Raw genomic sequence first — 20978 nt, 5'->3', positions numbered from 1 at the left:
GCAATTACGGCAAAATTGTGTTGTGTTTACATTGGTAAGTGTGCACTCAAAATGTTTGAAACAATTTCTGATACCCTGGCCTGTGAAGTGCGTTCTGTAATACGATTTTTGAACACAAGGAACGTGAAGCCTGCTGAAATTCATCGCCGACTTACAGAAGTTTATGGAGAAAAAGTTATCAGTGATGGAATGGTAAGAAAATGGATTTGGTAATGCAATTATGGGCGAACCTATGTTCATGACGAGGCTCGCAACGGGCGGCCATCTGTTGTGAGTCCCCATTCTGCTGGTGCCATTCAAAACCGTATTCATGGATTTGGTTGAGAGCACAGTTTGACCATCCGCCATACCACCCTGATCTGAATCTTATATCCACTTGTGTTTTGCTTGAAGCGGGATTTCGGACGGCGCCGCTTTGACAGTGATGACGACGCTCAAGACGGTGTTCAGCAATGGCTCTATTCAATGGCGGCATCTTTCTATGAAGAGGGTATAGAAAAGTTGGTTCCTCGCTACCGGTACGACAAATGTCTGAACAATGGTGGAAACTATGTAGAAATAGTAGTTTACGCAACGATTGCGTTAAGTTAGTCTTTACGACACGAGTAGAAAATTTAAGGCACGAGCCTTGGCAAGTGCCTTAAAAACTTCTACGAGTGTCGTAAAGACTATTAACGCGAATTGCGTACACTACTTTACCTACGACCGTTTTTTAATTACTAAAAATCTGGTTTTTTATTACTAACAATCACGAGTCGCCGGAATTGTACCCCCCTGGAATTGTACCCCCCGGTGATCGTTGACGTCATTTTGACGTCACGCCTAGGGGGGGTACAATTCCACCCCGTACACTTTGATTTGAACGAAATCTAATCTATTTAATGTGGGCAAGTGATCAGTGAACCGGATAATTATATTAGATATTAAAAAGAACAGGAGATGTACGGCCCGGAATTGTACCCCCCTGGAATTGTACCCCCCGGAATTGTACCCCCTGCCAACATCAAAATATTTACGTACGGGGTGGAATTGTACCCCCTGGAATTGTACCCCCCATCAGAAAGCCAAATGTGTACGGGGTGGAATTGTACCCCCCGGAATTGTACCCCCCTCTTGGACAGCTAGCTTGGCTTGTGTACGTGGCTTGGTGTTGGCTTGTACCCCCCACCCACTCGATAAACTTAATTGGTATTATGAAAATGAAGTAGTAGAGAATGCCTTCTACAGTGACATATGTTGGATTTTCAAACCTGTACAGAATATAGTTGATTTGTACTAAGAAACTATAATTGTGAAGAGATTATCCAAAAATCTGGCTTCGCCACTTTACTTCGCCTCGGGCCAAATGCAAATTTTATTAATCTATATATCTATATCTATATTCTATTCTATATCTATATCTATATCTATACTTATTTAATACGCAAGCATGTTTTTTGTGACAATTACTCCTCCGAAACTACTGAACCAATTGACATGTTTTTGGTGTCATTGGAAAGAGCGTAATGTGAAGTTGTGCAGGAAACTTTTTTTTTTAGGGAAATAATTAGAGATTGAGGCCCTGCGGCCCTTTAAAGTTTCGTATTTCTCCATAAGATTAACATGGGAAACAAAAATTGTTATAAAACTTCAGCTGTTGTCAGAAGTTAAAAGTGAGAAGAAGAACATATGTTAATTCTAAACATCCAAAGAGATTGCTAAAAAAATACAGTTTGTTACAAATATTTACTGACTTGGTTTAAATGAAATATTTACTATTTGAATTTGGGTTATGGTAAATATTACAATTGAAAAAAGCGAGAGAGCCTGGGTAAATTGATATATTCTGTTAAATCTTGAGTATTTCCATAATCTTTTGGTCGAATCTTTTAAAGTCATCAGAAATTATGACCGTTATTCCTTTAAAAATAACGCCTCTAATACTTGGCAATTGCTCGAATTCGAGTAACAGGGACACTAGTACTTATTTAATACGCAGAGCAGGTTTTTTGTGACAATTACTCCTCCGAAACTACTGAACCGATTGTCATGTTTTTGGTGTCACTGGAAAGAGCGTAACGTGTAGTTGTGCAGGAAACTTTCTTTTTAGGCAAATAATTAGAGAGCGAGGCCCTAGGGCCCTTTTAATTTTCATATTCTCCATAAGATTAACATGGGAAACAAAAATAGTTATGAAACTCCAGCTGTTGTCAGAAATTAAAAGTGAGAAGAAGAACATATGTTAATTTTAAAGTCAACAAGATTGCTAATTTAACAGTTTGCTACAAACATTTACTGACTTGGTTTAAATGAAATAGTTTACTTTTTCATTTGGGTTGGCGTAAATATTACAATGGAAAAAAACTAGAGAGCCTGAATAAATTGATATACTAAAAAGAAAATGAATTAACACTGTGCTGCATTTTGTAGTAATCATTGAAAGAGCCGATTTGCAAACTATGGAAACATAGAAAAGTCATAGAACACCACCAAGGAAAAGAAATAGATTTTTTTTTTTAGAATTTATAATCGTTATTATGGACAACCTAATGCGGCTATGAATAAGGCTATTTGTAGAAAACACTAAAAAACAAGATTAGCTTTGGAAAAATGATAAGATATTTACAAGAAATGTTGATTATATCGATCTGTTATGTACATCTTGAGTATTTCCATAATCTTTGAGTCAAAGTCATCAGAAATTATGAATGTTATTCGTTTTAAAATAACGCATGTAATACTTAGAAATTGCTCGAATTCGAGCAACAGGGACACTAGTACTTATTTAATACGCAAACAGGTTTTTTGTGACAATTACTCCTCCGAAACTACTGAACCGATTGACATGTTTTTGGTGTCATTGGAAAGAGCGTAACGTGAAGTTGTGCAGGAAACTTTTTTTTAGGTAAATAATTAGAGAGTGAGGCCCTGTCGCCTCATAACTTGAACAACTGTCATTTTGCGCAGGATCAACCTTTTGAAGTGCGGTTTGCGGCATTGTATTCTACTAAAAAAGGCCTTTAATTTGATGTGCATATTGACCTATGCTTCCATTTAAGATTTTCTTCCGACTCCTTGCGGTCCCTCTGAAGAATTATTGGATCACTGAATATGTGTTAAAATAGAGTGTTATGCCTTGTAACTTTGTACCAAGTATTTTAGCTCTATCCGCATTATTTTTTTTAAATATTTAACCGTTCCGGGACCTTTCTACCACACTGTATAAAGAACAGCAGTTGGTTTGCATGTTTTCAGATGTGCTGGCAAAACTATTATATATAAACCTAATATAATGACATATAAAGAAAAATCAAAACGTATACAGTAAGATATCGCAGTTAAATTGAATACAACTGTAATAAATAAGGTGTAACACTAACGATAACTAATTTGTAAATAGTGATGTGTTGGTACGTAAAAATTATTCTTTTTGATACCACCGGTTCTAAGGAAAAAACCAGTACCGGTACAAAAAACCAACATTTAGGCCTACAGTTAAGAACTATAGTACATCCGACCAATTAAATGCGTTAATCCAGTTTCGAGGCTATTGATCTCTCTTGGTTTTGGATTTTCTGACAAAAAGTTATCGAAAATCAAAGTTATTTCCCATTAATTGAATTATTTGTAAACAACTTTTAATTAAACATTTTGGTGACAGTTTGAACAAAACAACCTCGTCCAAACAGCTTTTTGTTATTTAAAAGATTGCGTATTCTCTAAACTATGTTTCGTATACGTAGTTAACATAAGAAGGAATTGTGAAAAAATCTCACTATGTTGTGTTTTGTAACGTTTTTAATTTGATTTCCTATGTAGGTAGGCCATGTATTGTAGGGAAAAGTACCGGTATCAAGGATCGTCGTCGAATAGGTTGTCATGAATAATTGGGTAGGCCTACGTACCCAAGATACAGTCTATGGGCTTATTGGTGGTATGGTCCAGCGATTGCAGCACATAACGGTGAGTAGAAACCGAAAGTGACACATTGGAAAAGCGAGTTTAGCATCATCCGTAAACCGGCAAACCTCTGTTACAATCACAAACTGCAGTTATGATTTTTCACTTTACACTTCACACAACCGCCATTGAAACGCCGTCAATGAAAGCTACTGGCGACGATGGATTTTATAAATGTAAGTTCCCAGCCCTATACAACACTGATTCAAGGTCTTTTTTCCGGTTATCAAAACTTCAGAAAAATTGTATACACAAAGAATATCTAATTTCATTTACGGTGACAATACACATTATTGCACTTTTGATTAATTAAATCCTTTATGTAAGGAAAACCATTTTTAATCTCACTTGGTTTGGATTTTGCTTTCAAAACGTGATTGGAAATGTTAGCGGTATTTGTAAACAACATTTAATGTAAACATATCAGTGACAGCTAGAAAAAATAATCTTGATCCGAACAGCTGTTTGTTATTTCATAGACGATTATGTGATGGACATTGGGAGAAAACTTGACAAAAACCGCACGAAATCGGGTTTTTAAACATCCGTCATTTTATTTAAGAAATAGTGAGACCACATTTTAATGGCTAAAGACAATCTCGCCAATCCAGTGAATACTTTAAATGATTTGGATCTTGATAGGTACTCTCATTTTTCAGGAGAAGGCCGCGTAAAATGCCTCTTGGGCCGTAACAGACAGACCGACAGACAGAAATAGAGATGAGACTTGTTTCGGTTTCTTTAATTTATAAAACGGAAAAATAATCTAAAAAATTATAATTTTGAGTAATGTACAGACAAAACTCAAATTTTATTTATATAGATTATACATGCCAAGGACCCGAAGAAAAAGAAATATTGCCGGTCGGACACGGCGAGTCAACATACGGCAAGCAATGCAAAACGTAAGGAGCCCAGACGAGGAGCTGGAACAGTAGTGGCAACGTGTACTTACAAAATTGCACTGACTAATACAAGAATTCAGCAGCATTCACTTGGCGAGATGGCATTAAAATGTCAGAAATGTGGTGCGCAACATTTTAAAGAAGAAAAAAGAGGACGAGGCGAAGGATTTTCATCCTGCTGCCATAAAGGAAAAGTGAATCTACCACCATACCGAGAAAGCCGTTATATCCAGACAGGGTGTCCACCAGGCCAAAAAAAAAAAAAAAAAAAATCATGAGTAATTCATGAGTAAAAAAATCCAGTACCGGTAGTTCAGTTCGTACTTTTCAAACTAAAATTTCCAACGTGTTCTGCGCCAACTCTCGCATTGCTGTTTTAGCGCTACAGCTCGCTATTTTAGTAATCGGATAAGGCATTCTCAGTTAAAGAAACAAAATTTATGATTACTGTAATATTGCCCGACACAAGTATTCAATTTTTATATATACCTGATTAAATCATCCGAAAATTAAAAACTAATGCTTAAACCTGCAATTTATCAATAACTTCTTAGAAATAGTGATATGTCGATATGCAAAATTTATTTGAATCTCTGTACAGACACCTGAAAAATAAATTCTTAATACTGATCATTTCAATTTTACCAAATTTTCTGTAATGATTACTACACCAACCCCTGTCTTTAGATACTTTCATATAGTATTTAATCTTGGAGTTATAGGTTTTTTCTCAAGTGAACTACAGAAATAATTAAGAAACAATTATCTCTGAATAATATAGTTTTAACGTAGCCGTTATTGTACAGAATGTCTTCTTCAAGTTTGTTTAGGAGTTTTTGATTTATTATCCTGGCTTTCGTCCAAGTACACATCATGCAGTTAATACTAGGTAGTAAACGCATCGTTGATTTAAGTATGCGTCCTTACCTCAGGAATTAACGTGGGTTTACATTTTGGATAGTTAACTTATTCAAAATATAATGTTAAGCTACGTTTTTACATGTTTACAGAGCCTCTTTGAAGACTGTGTTTTAAACGATATGGTCATATACGTTGTTTTATTGGCTTTGTTATTATACAGACATAGTTTTCACTGAAAAATTGCACCCAGCAAAGCCACAAACAACTTGTGTGAAAAAAACAGGGTCCGGCACGTACGACGGCCACCTTTAACTACAGGCCGCGGCCTGGTAGAATTGGCAACGTCGCAAGTGGTGTTGTTTAGTGACAGACGTCCCATAAGATAACATGGCGAACAGGTAACATCAGCTCATTAATTCGCGATTTATAGATTTAAAATTAAGAACATACTGTTATTAAAATATTGTAAATAAAACATACAGAATTGAAAACCGAAACAATATGAATAAAAAATCTATATTTGTACATTTTAAGCAGAGTCAATATTGTCATAGTCCATGGTGTAGGGAAAAAACATAGGTGTGCTATTCCCACATATTCTGACGTCACTCGGATTGCAAACAAAAGATCACCTGATTGTAACTGTCAAATTAGTATGTATTTGTTTTGATTTGATTGTTATTGTTTTTATAATAATAAAAACAATAAGAACCAAATCAAAACAAATACATATACTAATTTGACAGTTACAATCAGGTGATTTTTTGTTTGCAATCCGAGTGACGTCAGAATATGTGGGAATAGCACACCTATGTTTTTTCCTTCCACCATGGTCATAGTCCAGTAATCAATATTTCGTAAAAACAAAAATACCATTAGCTGCTTCCAAACAAAACCAGCTGTTACTGTTAATCCTAACAAACTTTGTTTTCAAGAGGAGTCGCAAGCAGCGAATTTCGGCTTAAGTTATATAAATTTGAAATACTTACCTTTTGATTACTGCACATAGGCCTAATAACTAAGCTAAACTAGTTTGTATACAATAACTATGCTATAGGAATGGAATGGTTATTTATTCACGTCACTCTTTTCAACGTAATTTAATATGGACGTGAAAAGAAGTTAACGTATTTCATTTTTGTTCATTCAAACATAATATGCATTATTATTCATTCGGTAACAAATTATGAACAGCTATTACTGGCAAAGGTGGACAAATACCTGTTGTAAAATTTAGTTCTAGGTATCTGGTACAAAGTATTTCACGGTTTGTCAAAGTTTTAACCTTTGTGAATTTAAGCTAAACCATGAACAGTTAGTAGCCTACTTAAGAAGGTTAAAAAAATATAAATGAATAACTTACAAAGAAGTCTGTTAGGCCTCTCGCACTCCGAATGGCCTTAATTGCAGTTTCTTAGAATATCCTTTCACAACAAGCAATTCATTAGGTGTCCGGTAACTTGGTTCAGTTCACTTTCGTGTGATTCCCCTCTAATGTCCAACATAATTATTGTTTTGATTTTACTTGGTAATCATAATAGACAAGCTCCTGGGTGAAATGAGGGGGTACAATTCCAGGGGGTACAATTCCGGGCCGTACATCTTCTTCTGCGGTCACCAGGGGGTACAATTCCAGGGGGGTACAATTCCGGTCCTATAAGAAGAGCTAGACTGCCGGGGGGTACAATTCCAGGGGGGTACAATTCCACCCCGTACACTGGCCAAATAAAAGTGAGCCCTGACTGAGGGGGTACAATTCCAGGGGGGTACAATTCCGGTCCGTACAGTTATTTAGATGCCAGTGGATTTAATCAAACCACTCACGCATAACAATATCAAAGTTTTATGAGGGGGGTACGATTCCAGCCCGTACACGCCGTTTTGGTCGAGAAAATGAGACGTCATCGTGACGTCACTAACCTGCAGGGGGTACAATTCCAGGGGGGTACAATTCCGCCACCCCACAATCACTACTCATAACTTCCTAGAGAGGTTAATGTTTTCGTTTATTGTCATTGTCATTGAAATGCACTGTGATGCAACGACTTATTGTATAATCAGCTGATTTCATGTAATTACGTGTTTGTAAAACTTTGTTAAATATCAAATCAAATAATCTTTATTCATTTTTTTGTATTTACATGAATACATTGAATAGAGTCACATTTCTTATAACTAATGTCCTTAATTAAAATATGATGGTTACAAATAAAACTGTTTTATGTTGTTGTATGACAATGACACTAATAATTCTTTTTTTTTTACATTCCTTAAATTAAAAAAATTTTTACTTGAAAAGATAGGATGAGTCAATAGGTATTCTTTAAGGCGGGTTTTGAAACTGGTATATTTTTCTTCACAAAGAATATTCTTAGGTAGATTATAAAGAAATGTAGTACCAATAAAAGTTGTTTTATTTTCAAAAATCTGTAATTTATGCAGTTCTACATATCTGTTATTTCTCAAGTTGTATGTATGTGATTTTTTACTGTATTTTTGTGTGTTTAATTTTTTTTACATGTAAAATGGTTTCAAATATATATAGGTCATAAACCGTCATGATTCCTAATTTGGAAAAATGGTTTTGTGGATTTTCTATTTTTTATATTAAAAATAATTCGTAATGCTTTCTTTTGCTGTTTCAGAATTTTTTTAAGGTTTTTATTGCTAGTCCCGCCATATATAGCAATACCATAAGCCATATGCGAGTTGATCAGAGCAAAATAGATTGATTTGAGAGTGTTAATATTGCATACATGAGACATTTGTCTGAAAGCATGTATGCCAGTTGACATTTTATTTACTACATGATCAACATGCTTATCCCAACTCAAATTCTCGTCTAGAACCAATCCAAGGAATTTTGTATGGTTTACTTGAATAATTTTTGATCCATCTAGCTGAGCGTTTGGTTGTAATTTTAATCTAGCCTGTTTTGTATTGAATGATAAAAATTTGATTTATTTGAATTAATTAAAAGATTTTTACTGTTTGAAAATTCACTGACTGATATAAGATTTAAAAATGTTTTAAGCTCTATTTCTTCCTGGGATTCCCCTGTAACTATGATACTGGTATCATCAGCATACAGGCATACAGAACCTCCTGCATTTATAGCTTTTGGCAATCCTCTCATGTAACAAAGGAATAATAGAGGGCCTAGGATGGATCCCTGAGGAACCCCGTGTTTTATTGTTTTAAAATCAGAATAATAGTTTTGAGTATAAGTGTATTTACTATTGGGATAATTTAATTTATGTTGAATTTGGACACTTTGTTGCCAATTTGTTAAATAAGAAGAAAACCACTTGTGCTCCTTATTATCAATATTCAAACTAGAAAGAACATCAAGCAGCTTATCATGAGTCACACTGTCGAATGCCTTTGAAAAATCAAGGAAGATCCCAATTACTTTTTCATTTTTGTTGATTGAGTTTATAATCGATTCAATAAAGTTTATTCCCGCAGTAATCGTAGATTTACCAGGGCGAAAACCATGTTGTTCATTGTCAAACAACAGATTACTTTCTAAAAAGTTTAGCAGTTGGTTATACACCACTTTTTCTAAAATCTTTGAAAAAACCGGTAATAATGATACTGGTCTATAGCTCGAAGGTTCGAATGCATCCCCCTTTTTATAGACTGGCACAATTTTAGCAATTTTTAATTTACAAGGAAAATGGCAGGAAATTAATGAAGAATTAATAATATGGGTTAATGGTTTTGAGATAAGTGGGAAAGCCTGTTTAACTACAGCAACTGGAATTTCATCTATACCTGTTGACAGTTTATTGGTTAAGGACCTTATTATTTTTTCAACATCCCTTTCATCAACCTGCTTGAATTTGAAGTAGCTTGTGGGTTTAGGTGGATCATCAAAGTTCAATTGTTGGAGTTTATTGTTGTTGATGTTTGGAAGAACTAAGTTATCAATTACATTTATAAAATAATCATTTATTACATTTCCAACCAAAACAGGATCTGACTCAGGCTTACCGTTTGATCTGATTTTCATGTTACTGTTTGGTTTTGTTTTGTTGTTAATCTCAGAATTGATTATTTTCCAAGTTGATCTAACTATGTTTGTAGCTTCTGAAATCTTTTTATCAAAATATTTTTTTTTTCTCATTTATTAAATCAAACTTTAACTCTTTTTTTTACTGTTTAATTTTGTGTTTAGTGTCATCATTTTTAAATAATCTGTATTGTTTTTCAAGCTCCACAATGTTCAGTTTTTTTCTTTTAATGTCAAGAGATATCCATGGATTGTTGTTGTTAATCTTTTGAGTTTTTAACGTTTTAGGAAAGCTATTTTCAAAGGTGTGTAAAAAAATTGAATGGAAAGTGTCATACTTTGTTTCTACTGTTGCTTGGTAAACTTCATGCCAGTTAACTTTTGCCAATAGTGTAAGGAATACGTTTGTATTAGTATCCGAAAAGCTTCTTCTTGTATAAACTTTGTTTACACAGTTCTTACAACTATTTACATCAACCATTTCAAACAACTGTGCATCATGATCAGAAATGCATGTTATAATACCATATATTTTTAATTTCTTATCCTTAATATTAGTTATAATGTTGTCTATGGCACTTTCTGTTCCTGAGGTAATTCTAGTGGGAAAATCTACTTTGTATTCCATATTATAAGATTTTAGAACATTCACAAAGGATTTGTAGGTTTTATCTTTGTTTAAAACATTGATATTAATATCTCCAGCTATAACAATATTTTTGAAATTTTTACTCAACAGAGTAAAAATAGTAGTATGTAAATAATACATTACTTTTTCAGGCAATAGGTTCTGCTAGCAGCATTCTTACCATAAATACTGTATCAGGTACAATTAGGGAAATATTGCATATATTTTTGGACAACTGAATAATATAGTGAAACAGTTAATTTACAGTTAGATCTCAGCATCAAATATGTGGTCCACAATGAGTTGGGTGAAAAAGTGGTTAAGAGGTTTTCAAAATAAACCAGAAGAACATTTTCATTTATCAATTTAACCTTATTTTGTTTCGTCCATTTAATGAATTGCTGGTATGTAATTGCATATGGTACCTTTGTTTTGATTTTGGTGGCAAAAGATTAGCACAAACAGTTTGTGCTCTCATTTCTATCTCGTCAACATCACTTTTACTAACTGATATTTTAAAATCAATCTTCATTTAACTTCCACCAACTTAGGTTAAGAATACGCGAGTATCAACAGGAACAAGCCGGATCAACAATTAAAATTGTCAACTGATCAGCTGATCAGCTGATTAGTTGACGTTCGAAGTATTACAATTGTACTTCTTTTCTCTCAATCCTTGAACCTCATTGGTCCGTTACCCGTGTTGATATGAGAAAAACTATGCTGATATGAAAGTAAACAGGTGTTAAGTGAAACTTTTCAATTCTAAGAACTGAACTGAAATGGCTACTTTAAAAAACGGTCGTAGGTAAAAAAGTTTAAGATATCCTCTTTCTTTTAGTAATAAATTTTGTTGGAAAATAAAACTATCTGTTTGTTTATCTCGAAAACGGTATTTAATTTCTGGACAAGCCTCGTACTTTTGAAAATCAAATTTAATTATTGGGCTACAGTTAACTCAAAACAATAATGTTTCAAAATGATACCAATGATTAAAAAAATGGTCAAATTGATTTAGGATTTTGTAGTTCAGTAGCTGTTTGTTACAAGACTATGAAATTCCATTTTCAAACTATGGCTCGATATTCAACTTTGGCAAAACAAGAATTTTACCTTACGTAAAAGCTCTAACTGCCACACGCCTTCATAAACTTAATACTTGAAATACAAAAAATATAATAATTATCATATCTCACCTGAACTTCCAGATCATGCAGAGCCATGAGCAGTTCAGCGCGCAGAGTGCAGTAGTGAACATTGCGTGTGCGCAGAAACAACGTGCGCAAAAACTGTAATACCATGTCGTAGAGTTTCACACTGTTGCCGATCATGTGAGCCAACTTCTGAACAACGTCTCCCTGTCTCCTCAGCTAGGGACAAAGTATAAGTGGCGATGAGTGAATAGTCATAACCCATAGGATATGAAAAGAAACTATTTTAACACGTTGACTGCTGAAAACCTTTACACAGGCGCTCCTAAACTGCTGCAAGGCAACTGAATCCGCGGTTGCTATTAACATTGAAAAATCTCAGTAAGACGAATCACAAAAGAGCAATGGTGATTGTTCTGCGTTACCCCGAAAGTGGACGTAGTTCACCGAAACACGCAGGGAGCAGCATTGCCTTGATCAATATCCAGAGTCTTAGTAATATGGCTCAAATAGAACTATACTATTTGACGGGATTTTACGGGAATGTTTAATACCAACCTACACCAAAATAAAGCTTGTAGGGGAGATACAGCGTGGCAACAATCACATTGTCGCCGGCCAAGTGCTGGGCTTAGACAGACGCAATATTTGGCAGGCAAGCACACTACTTATATAGCAATAGGCCACGAGCAGTGCCAGTGCCGCGCTACTGCTATAACAGTAGGCCGCAGTCAACATGTTAATTTATGAACACGTAGGCTATAAAATATATCATATTATTATGTATCTTATTTGAAAAGGTTTAAGGATCTTCATACTTTGCCACGTAGATGTACCAAATCACTTGTCCTTCATCAGTTAAAAAGACTTTTAATCAACAAGAGCTTGAAGAAGCTTCTGATTAATATAGTAAGAGAAAAAGATTCAGCGATACTATAAGGTGTGGCTATAAAATAACAAGATTGGGTTCCTAAGAGACAAATGGTGTTACCCTCAAGTCCAAACACCATATTGCCAAGTCCACCTTCACACTCCAGCTGGCTTTGTGAATCTAGTATGATAACATTGGCCACAGACTTTGTTTGTGTTGGATCGTGTAGCTGCATGTCGTAAAAATGGTAGGCATAAAAGTTGAGCAACGCAATTGTGGCTCGGTACATCAGCAACAGATGTTTCCTTCAGATGTTTTCTCTCTTACTATTTATTCATAACAAACCAGAACTAGTTGCGGAACATGAATTTGTAGATAAGAGGTAAATGTTGCCAAAACTATCGTCATCCAACCTTAGAGGAAGTATATAAGTCACAAAACGAAACTAAGGAAAATTTACCTCTTATATAGATTAGACTTTTTTAGATATGTTAAGGGACTCGAGACTACACCAAAATGAAACATGAATTTGAAAAAAAACACCGCACATTCAGATTTCAAGAATATCCTTAAAACATTTACCAACACTGCTATTGAATATTTTAGTTCTAGTAAAATGTCCTTGCCGAAAAAAACTCAGGTACTAGAAAACCTGCACGACATTCACAATCCTGCACCGCATTTGGCAGCTAGGAAAACCCGCCATAATGGATTAGTGCCCCTTAAAACTGTCTGTCTCTAAACTAAAAATTACAGCATAATTTTAAGAGCATACCTTTGGTGACGGTGTGAAAAACAGGTTGGTCAAGTTGTTGTGGTCAAACAAGACGTTTTCTTTCTCTTTGATGTATTGCGACAGCAGCGGTGACACCTCGTCTCCAAACAGAGATTGGTTGTCCTTCCAGATCTGACGCTTCACTTCGGTGTCCGTGTCATTGTACAAGTCTCGGTCCCTTACCTGTGAAATTGAACAAAACACTACCAGTAGTACCAAGACATTACATTCATAATTTTGCATTTTCCTCTCCCATGTACAATATGTTAATCTCTTAAAGGGTATTTCAACATAAGTCAAAACTGTTTTCAAGATGCATTTAAAAGTTATATGGATTAAGGGGAACTAAGCTCAGTGAAAATTGCAAAGCAGGTTTTGAGGTTGAGGTTTTAAATGGTTTAACCCTTCCATGTTTATATTTTACCCCCCCCCCCCCCCCCAAATATAAAAAAGCCCATTATATGTCAAAGAGAATATTGATAAGTACAGTTACTGATCCGACATACATGATCATTACACGAGAATCAGCCATAATCTCAACTTAACTGTGAGTGCAAGAGGAGGAGCTTTACCTCCTACAGACATTACAATGATGATTATAAGCAAAACAAGACATTATGATTACAATGCAAGGAAAGGAAGGATAGTTACGGAGCTGCTAAATCTATTGACAAGAATATGAATCTCTTGGTTGGTTCTGTTTTTATTTAGGCCTACCACTTTGAGCAATTTTTTACGCTAAGAATGTGGTAGCAAAAGTAACTAAAAAAGAAGTGAATCTAAAAATGGTCTATAAGCAAACATTTGTAAAGGAAAGTAGATATTACCATAGTCTTCATAGTGAGACCTATATTTGTGACTAACGTATATCAAAGTGTATTTTTACTTTTATTATGAATATGTTTTAATAAAAACTCAACAACTAAACATCAACTTACTCTGAAAGTGTGATGTTACAGAGGTATTAATATAAATACTTTTAATTATCGTATTGATAAAGTTTTAGTTTTTAGGCCTACACTAATTTCAAAGATAGATATAGACCTACTTTGGTGGATGTTTAAATATTGACATTACCTACACAAGTACAAACGACAAAATAAAATACATAAAATATTTACTTAGGTAGCCCTTTCTGTTTTTTGTAGACCTTTGTAACTACAAGTAAAAATCTCACTGCTAGATAAAAGAGTAAATTATCTTAAGTCTGAAGTGGAACTTGAAGACTGATGCTGGCCTACTCACCAATACCCGCAGGTATTTATCATCTATGTGTGTTGTGTTACGTAGGATGGCCATTACAACTGGCCTTCTCACCAATACCCGCAGGTATTTATCATCTATGTGTGTTGTGTTACGTAGGATGGCCATTACAACTGGCCTACTCACCAATACCCGCAGGTATTTATCATCTATGTGTGTTGTGTTACGTAGGATGGCCATTACAACTGGCCTACTCACCAATACCCGCAGGTATTTATCATCTATGTGTGTTGTGTTACGTAGGATGGCCATTACAACTGGCCTACTCACCAATACCCGCAGGTATTTATCATCTATGTGTGTTGTGTTACGTAGGATGGCCATTACAACTGGCCTACTCACCAATACCCGCAGGTATTTATCATCTATGTGTGTTGTGTTACGTAGGATGGCCATTACAACTGGCCTACTCACCAATACCCGCAGGTATTTATCATCTATGTGTGTTGTGTTACGTAGGATGGCCATTACAACTGGCCTACTCACCAATACCCGCAGGTATTTATCATCTATGTGTGTTGTGTTACGTAGGATGGCCATTACAACTGGTCTCAGTGGTTTCACCTTCACCAGGGGAAAACTTTTCGACAACAATTCCTTCAACTTCTTGTCCCGTTCCCTGCCTTCCTTCTGGCCTATGTCATTGATGTGCTGAATAAGTCTTTCTCTTATTTCCTGCAAAATAATAAAATCATATACAATACCAACCAGTAAACAGCTTATTAGTATAACAATTCTTGGTAGAGGACTCTTGAACAGAATATGTTTTATTTGGTTTAGGGTAGGAGGGAGAGCAGGCATATGCCTAAATGAGTCCTTCAAAATATTAACACATATAGGCCTGCACACACAAAACTAAAATATTTTATGGTCACTGACCACTTTGTTGATCACAAAGAAAGGAAGATTGCAACCAAAGTGGTAACCATTGTTTAACAGGGACATTGTTTAACTCGAGGAGGGCCATATAGTATGTCTATGGAGGAAAGAGGAGCCAGCAGTATTTGATTACAGAAATCTTAGCCCAATAAACCAGCAATACATATATAATAATTTTTATTCAATAGTTCAGTGGTGGTTTTTTATATTTTCTCGCTTATTTATTTATTTATTGTTCCTATACTTTTCCTCACATGTGATTTGTTGGCGAACTAAAATTGATTGCATGTTTGTGTGAATAAAGCTTTACAGCTAATTTTCACTTGTAAAGAAAAAAATGTACTAAGGAGGAAGGAAATGTACTAAGTTGATACTAATATTTAAACAGGTTTTCCAGCCGACCTGAAAACCTGGAATCGTAGGTGAATTTTAATTACTAGAAAAAAAGTCTGAAAATGAACTTAAATTTGGATTCCAGAATAATAACCCTTACCCTATGACTATGATTGATACAATACAATACAATACAATATTCTTTATTGTTAATTCGTCAAGAATTACAATAGTGTCAAAACAATAGTGAATTGTACATGTTAATTTTCATAAAATTCCTTTATTGAGTAGAAGGGTTTTGCGATTAGCCACTTCTTCAGCTCCTGGTGTAGCTTGTTGCCAGTCAGGTCTCTCAGGTAGTCAGGTAGATGGTTCCTCAGCTTGCAGCCGGTGTAGGAAGGTTTTTTCTCCCAAAGAGTTGTTCGATGAACTGGTAGTGCAAATTTGGAGCCATGACGGGTGTTGTAGTGGTGCAGGTCTTGGTTTCTTGGGGGGTTTATTTCATTCACATACTTAATGGTTTCAAGTATGTAGAGAGACACCACTGTGAGGATTCCTAGGTTTACGAATGCTAGTCTGCAAGTCTGTGGTGGTACAAGGTTGGCGAGGGCTCTTATGGCTTTCTTTTGAAGGACAAGAATTCGATTCATATTTTTTGTTGAAGTTCCTCCCCACACTGTCAAGCCATATCTAAGATGCGACTCTACCAGTGCGAAGTAAGCTGTTTTGGCCACAGAGAGTCCGCCTATGTAGTTTATCCTTCTGACGACATATATTCCAGTACTGATTTTTTTGCTTAGGTGGTTGATGTGCTCTTTCCATGTTAGTTTGTTATCAAGGATAACACCGAGAAATTTTGTGTAGTTTTCTATTGTTACATCCTCTAATTGAGGGACTATGTCTTTTTTCTTACTGAAATTCAGAGTTGTAGTTTTTGTGGGGTTTTTTGCTAAGTCATTGTTCTTTGAGTAGAGGATAGCTTTATTTAAGATCGATTTTGAATTAAGGTAAAGGCTTTGGGCTGTGTTGTCCTAGATCAAAATGGTTGTGTCATCTGCATACATGATTGCAACAGCATTTTCACTCTCAATTTGTTTGGGGAAGTCATTAGTCAATAAGATGAATAGAATCGGGCCTAATACAGAGCCTTGTGGAACTCCTCTCGTCAGCTTGCTTTTTGAAGATTTGAAACTTTCTGTGACTTCATTTGATGAGTTTTTCAGTTCCACGACTTGTGAACGTCTTGTTAGGTGGCTTTTGAACCATTCTAGCGCAGAGTTTCTTATACCGAGTCTTTCAAGTTTCTTGCATATCAGGTCGTGGCCCAGGCAGTCAAAAGCCTTACTGTAATCAAGGAAGATGGCGGAAATGTATTGTTCGTTTTCTATCTGGTCTAGGACGTACTCAATTAGTGCTGTTATAGCTGAGGATGTAGATTTATTCTTCCGAAAGCCATGTTGGTTGTCAGTTAAGAGTTTGTTATGATTAAGATGTGCCATTAATCTAGCCAGAGCAATTTTTTCTATGATTTTAGAGAAACTGGAGATGAGAGAAATGGGCCTGTAGTTTTGAGCATTTTCAGTTGGTCCTTTTTTATGTTTGGGGTATATTTTACTGACTTTTATGGCGGATGGGAATTTGCCTTCTTTAAATGATTTATTTATAAGATAAACCAGAGGAGAGATGAGTTCTTGAGAGCAGTGCTTTATCATCTTAGAGGAAAACTCATCTATTCCACTTGATGTTTTGGCTTTTAGGGAGTTTATTATCGTTTTAACTTCTTTATAGGATGTTGAAGTTAGGGTAAGGTGTATTGGGCAGACTGGTTCCTCTCCATTCAGCACTGTTTCAGGGTCTATAACGATTGCTCTGTTTTGGTCAAGGGTATTTTCTGCTATATTTGAGAAGAATGTGTTGAAGTGTTCGGCCATTTCTTTTGTGTTGTTTGTGAGTTTGCCATTTATTTCTAATTCTGCAAGGGTTTTCTCTTCACATTTTCCTTTCCTTTCCTTGTTTATAACTTGCCATAGTGCTTTTGGTTTGTTGTCAGCTTGTTCTATGAAGCTAGCTGTTGAGGACATTTTTAGGTTTCTTAGTTTCATATCGTATATCCTTTTTCTATTAATCATTTCTAATTTGTCTTCATTTCTGTTCGTTAACTCAAACTTTTGCAGAGCTTTCAAAAAGTTCTCTTTAAGGTATTTTGCTTCAGGATCGTAGTACTTCATATGTTTTTTGTTTTTAATAATTTTAGTTTTCTTTAATGGGCATGTATAATCCAGTGCTGTTTGAAGAATATTATGAAATTTGTTGTAGGAGGTTTCAAGATTGGGTGAAGAGTAAACATGTTCCCAATTTTGTAGATGGAGGTGGGCCTTCAGATTGTTTAGGTTTGTGTTGTTTAGGCTTCTTTTCATTACAAATCTTTGGGAAGTGTCTTCTTGGTGTGTTTTCAGCAGGCACAGCTGCGCAGTGTGGTCAGATAGACCAGTATGCACAACTTGTCCAGTAATATACGCACATGGTATGTTTGAGCATATACAGTCTATTGAAGTGGCTGTGTCATGGGTTATTCTGGTGGCCTCTAGAGGAAATCTCCAGATGTTTTGTGTGGTTAACTCTTCTTCCAGCATGGTGTTTTTGGAATCTTGGGTGAGCCTGTCGATATTTATGTCACCGATAAGTATTAGGTTTTTCTTGTGTACTTCTTGTAGTTCTAGCGTGTCTGATAGGAGGTCAAGGGCAATTCTTGCATTTTCGATTGGTGGTCTATAGATTCCCAGAATGTAGATATCCTTTTTCTTTGTTGTCTGCATGCGAATCATTGCTGCTTCGAAAATTAACTCCTGGCATGTGTTTGATATGTTAATAGCTGATACTGTATCAGCAAGGGATTCCTTGGAATATATTGCAACACCTCCAAGTTTATGTTCTTCTCTACTAAAGTGGGTAATTAAAGAGTAGCCGGGAATTTTTGTAGCTTCTAGCTCTGTTTTTTTCAGTCCGTGTTCAGTCAAGACTAGAATGCTTGGTTTTGTGTCATTGAGAATATGGTGTAGTCTGTTCGTCTTTGTAGCAAGTCCTCTAATATTTTGGTGCATTATTGCTACACAAGAATTATTTGGAGATTTGCAGATTTTTCTTTTGCTTTTTTCAGGCTGTTTGTTTCTAAAAAAGGGGTTATAGTATGGGGCACTGTAGAGTTATTAGATTGTTGACTTGAATTGGGTTCTTGCAGCTGCTCATGTTTCTGTTCTCCTTGAGAAGAGAGGCAGTCCATCTCGGTCATGTTTAGTCGCTTGGTGTGTGACAGAATATTCTTTTTATATAGGTCTATATTTTTCCAAAAGAAGTCTTCAATGGTCTCTCCCGGCTTAAGAAGCTTGGCGGTGATCGGGGGTTTCCCTGTGTTCTTTGGTTTAGTTGATTTGTTTGGGGGAGATATAGTGCCCTTGAAAGTAGAGCAAACTCCTTTTGGAATTTTGATGGCCTTGGGTTTTTTAATATTTTGATTTTGTGTTTGTTGTGGTTGACTTTGGTGTTCTGGTGCTTCTTTCCTCAACTTGCTCTTTGCTATTTGCAAGGAAACACTGAAATGGGTTTTCTTAGTAGTTGCCAATTTGTTTTTATTATATGAAACTCGTCTTGGTGTGTTAATTGGCTTGCAAGGAGTCTCCTTTTTCTCAGTTATTAGTTGCTGGGAATCTTCTACTGTTATTTTATCTTCTAATTTCTTCATTTTTGACTCCATATTATTCTGTTTTTCTTTTAGGGCCTTTAGTTCAAGTAGAATTAGTGTTTCTGTGTTTGATGCTTCTGGATTTTTGTTGTCTGAAACTGTGGTTTTGTTTGTGAGGTCCTTCGCCTCTCCAGTGTGCTTGTCTCTCTGAATGATTTTGTAGATTCTTCTCCGGTGTTTATTCTGCTGCATGTATTTTTTTGCCTAAGGCATTTAATTTCATTCTCCATGTCCTTTATTTTTGTGTTGAAGCTATAAAAAGTTTCTTCCCTGTCTTTGTCATAATCTTCAAATGTTTTTGTGAGAGTGTTTCTCAGGCTTACTTCCTTTTCCAATTGGTGTTCTAGTTCAGTTATTGTTTCGATTAGGTCGTTGTTTCTAATTAGAATAGTATTTTTCTCATCTTCTAGTTGTTCAATTTGAGCGTGGTAGTTCATGATGTCGATGGTTTGTATGTTTGTTAGTTTCTGGGCCAGACTCGAGTTTTGTTGAGTCAGGTTGAGTACTTCTTCTCTTAGTTTGCTATTTTGTGCTAGAAGTGCGTTTCCAACTTCTGCTGCAAGTGTTAGAGAAGTTTCTAAATCGGGATCTTCTGAGTTTTCTAGTTCTAGAATTTTGTTTTCTACCTCGCCCATTTTGTTACCCTGACTTTCAGAGGATATTTGATTTGGGGGTGTGGGAGTTTGGTCTTCTTTTAGTTGTAACGCTGGCTTTCCAGAGGTGAGGGAAAGATCACTACAATTGTTACACCTCCATAGGAAAATGTCTTCTTTAGAAAGGTTTTTTAATTGTTTTTCTGTGATATTGACACATCCACCATGAAACCAGGAGTTGCAGGGACCAGTAGGGTGAAGTGGGGTAAGTGTAACCACGTTTTTGGCATAGTTCAGCTTTGACCTCAAATTGCCATCTTGTTATACAGGATACAGTTCTGAAATTTTTTATGCATAAACTTTGACTAATGGGCTTTAAAACAATATGCATTGTTATTAAAAAATAAAATCTTTTTTGGTAAAAAAAAATGACTAAAAATTTTGCGTTTTGTGGTTACACTTGCCCCAGGGTTCGGGGCAAGTGTAACCCCTGCCTGTTAAAAATATATAAACCATTGAAAAAGAGACATGGGGCAAGTGGCCAGATTCCAAATCTTTTGCTGATTCCAAGACTTTTTGACTTATTAAAATATCTTAATTTTTACTCAAGTTACGAACTTTTTCGTGAACCTCTTCTCGCGTTTTGTGAAAAACGCAAAACATGCAAAACGGAAAGATTACTGTTAAAACATAAAAAACACAACATTAATTGGTACTTACATGGTTTTAAATGTTGTTTAACATGTGTAGAATAAATCTCACAGTAATATTGTTTTTTTATTTACATTTGGGCAAGAAAATCCTAAATTATAAAACGGGGTAAGTTAAACGTAAAAGTTATATAATCCCTTAAGCAGTTCACTCACAAACAATTATGTTTTTCTTCAAATCAACTTAACTCAGTAACAATATGTGTAAAATGTTACCATCTTCTAAATTCCTAATTTTATATTTACAACAAAGTTTTTTTTTTTCTTTATACTGAATATTATATGAGTTACACCCTGGTTACACTTGCCCCGAATC

At 35.5% G+C, this 20978-nt stretch overlaps 1 protein-coding gene across 2 annotated transcripts in view; it reads right to left on the bottom strand.

Moving 5' to 3' along the window:
• The window catches only part of LOC128996771 (negative elongation factor B-like), a 42959-nt gene that overhangs the window by 11178 nt on the left and 10803 nt on the right, over positions 1-20978 (bottom strand). For both annotated transcript variants that reach the window (XM_054422234.1, XM_054422233.1), the window contains exons 4-6: positions 14895-15083; positions 13146-13328; positions 11545-11718 (exon numbers count right to left, since the gene is read on the bottom strand). In XM_054422234.1, coding sequence (XP_054278209.1) covers positions 11545-11718; positions 13146-13328; positions 14895-15083 — 546 coding nt within the window. The remainder of the gene's footprint in view (positions 1-11544; positions 11719-13145; positions 13329-14894; positions 15084-20978) is intronic.

The sequence above is a fragment of the Macrosteles quadrilineatus genome, unplaced genomic scaffold (assembly GCF_028750875.1).
Source record: "Macrosteles quadrilineatus isolate MER2022 unplaced genomic scaffold, UCM_ALF_1.0 Scaffold_6__1_contigs__length_79288215, whole genome shotgun sequence".
Taxonomy (NCBI): Eukaryota; Metazoa; Arthropoda; class Insecta; order Hemiptera; family Cicadellidae; genus Macrosteles; species Macrosteles quadrilineatus.
Note: the sequence above shows the minus strand (reverse complement) of the source record. Positions and strands in the feature narration are given on the sequence as shown.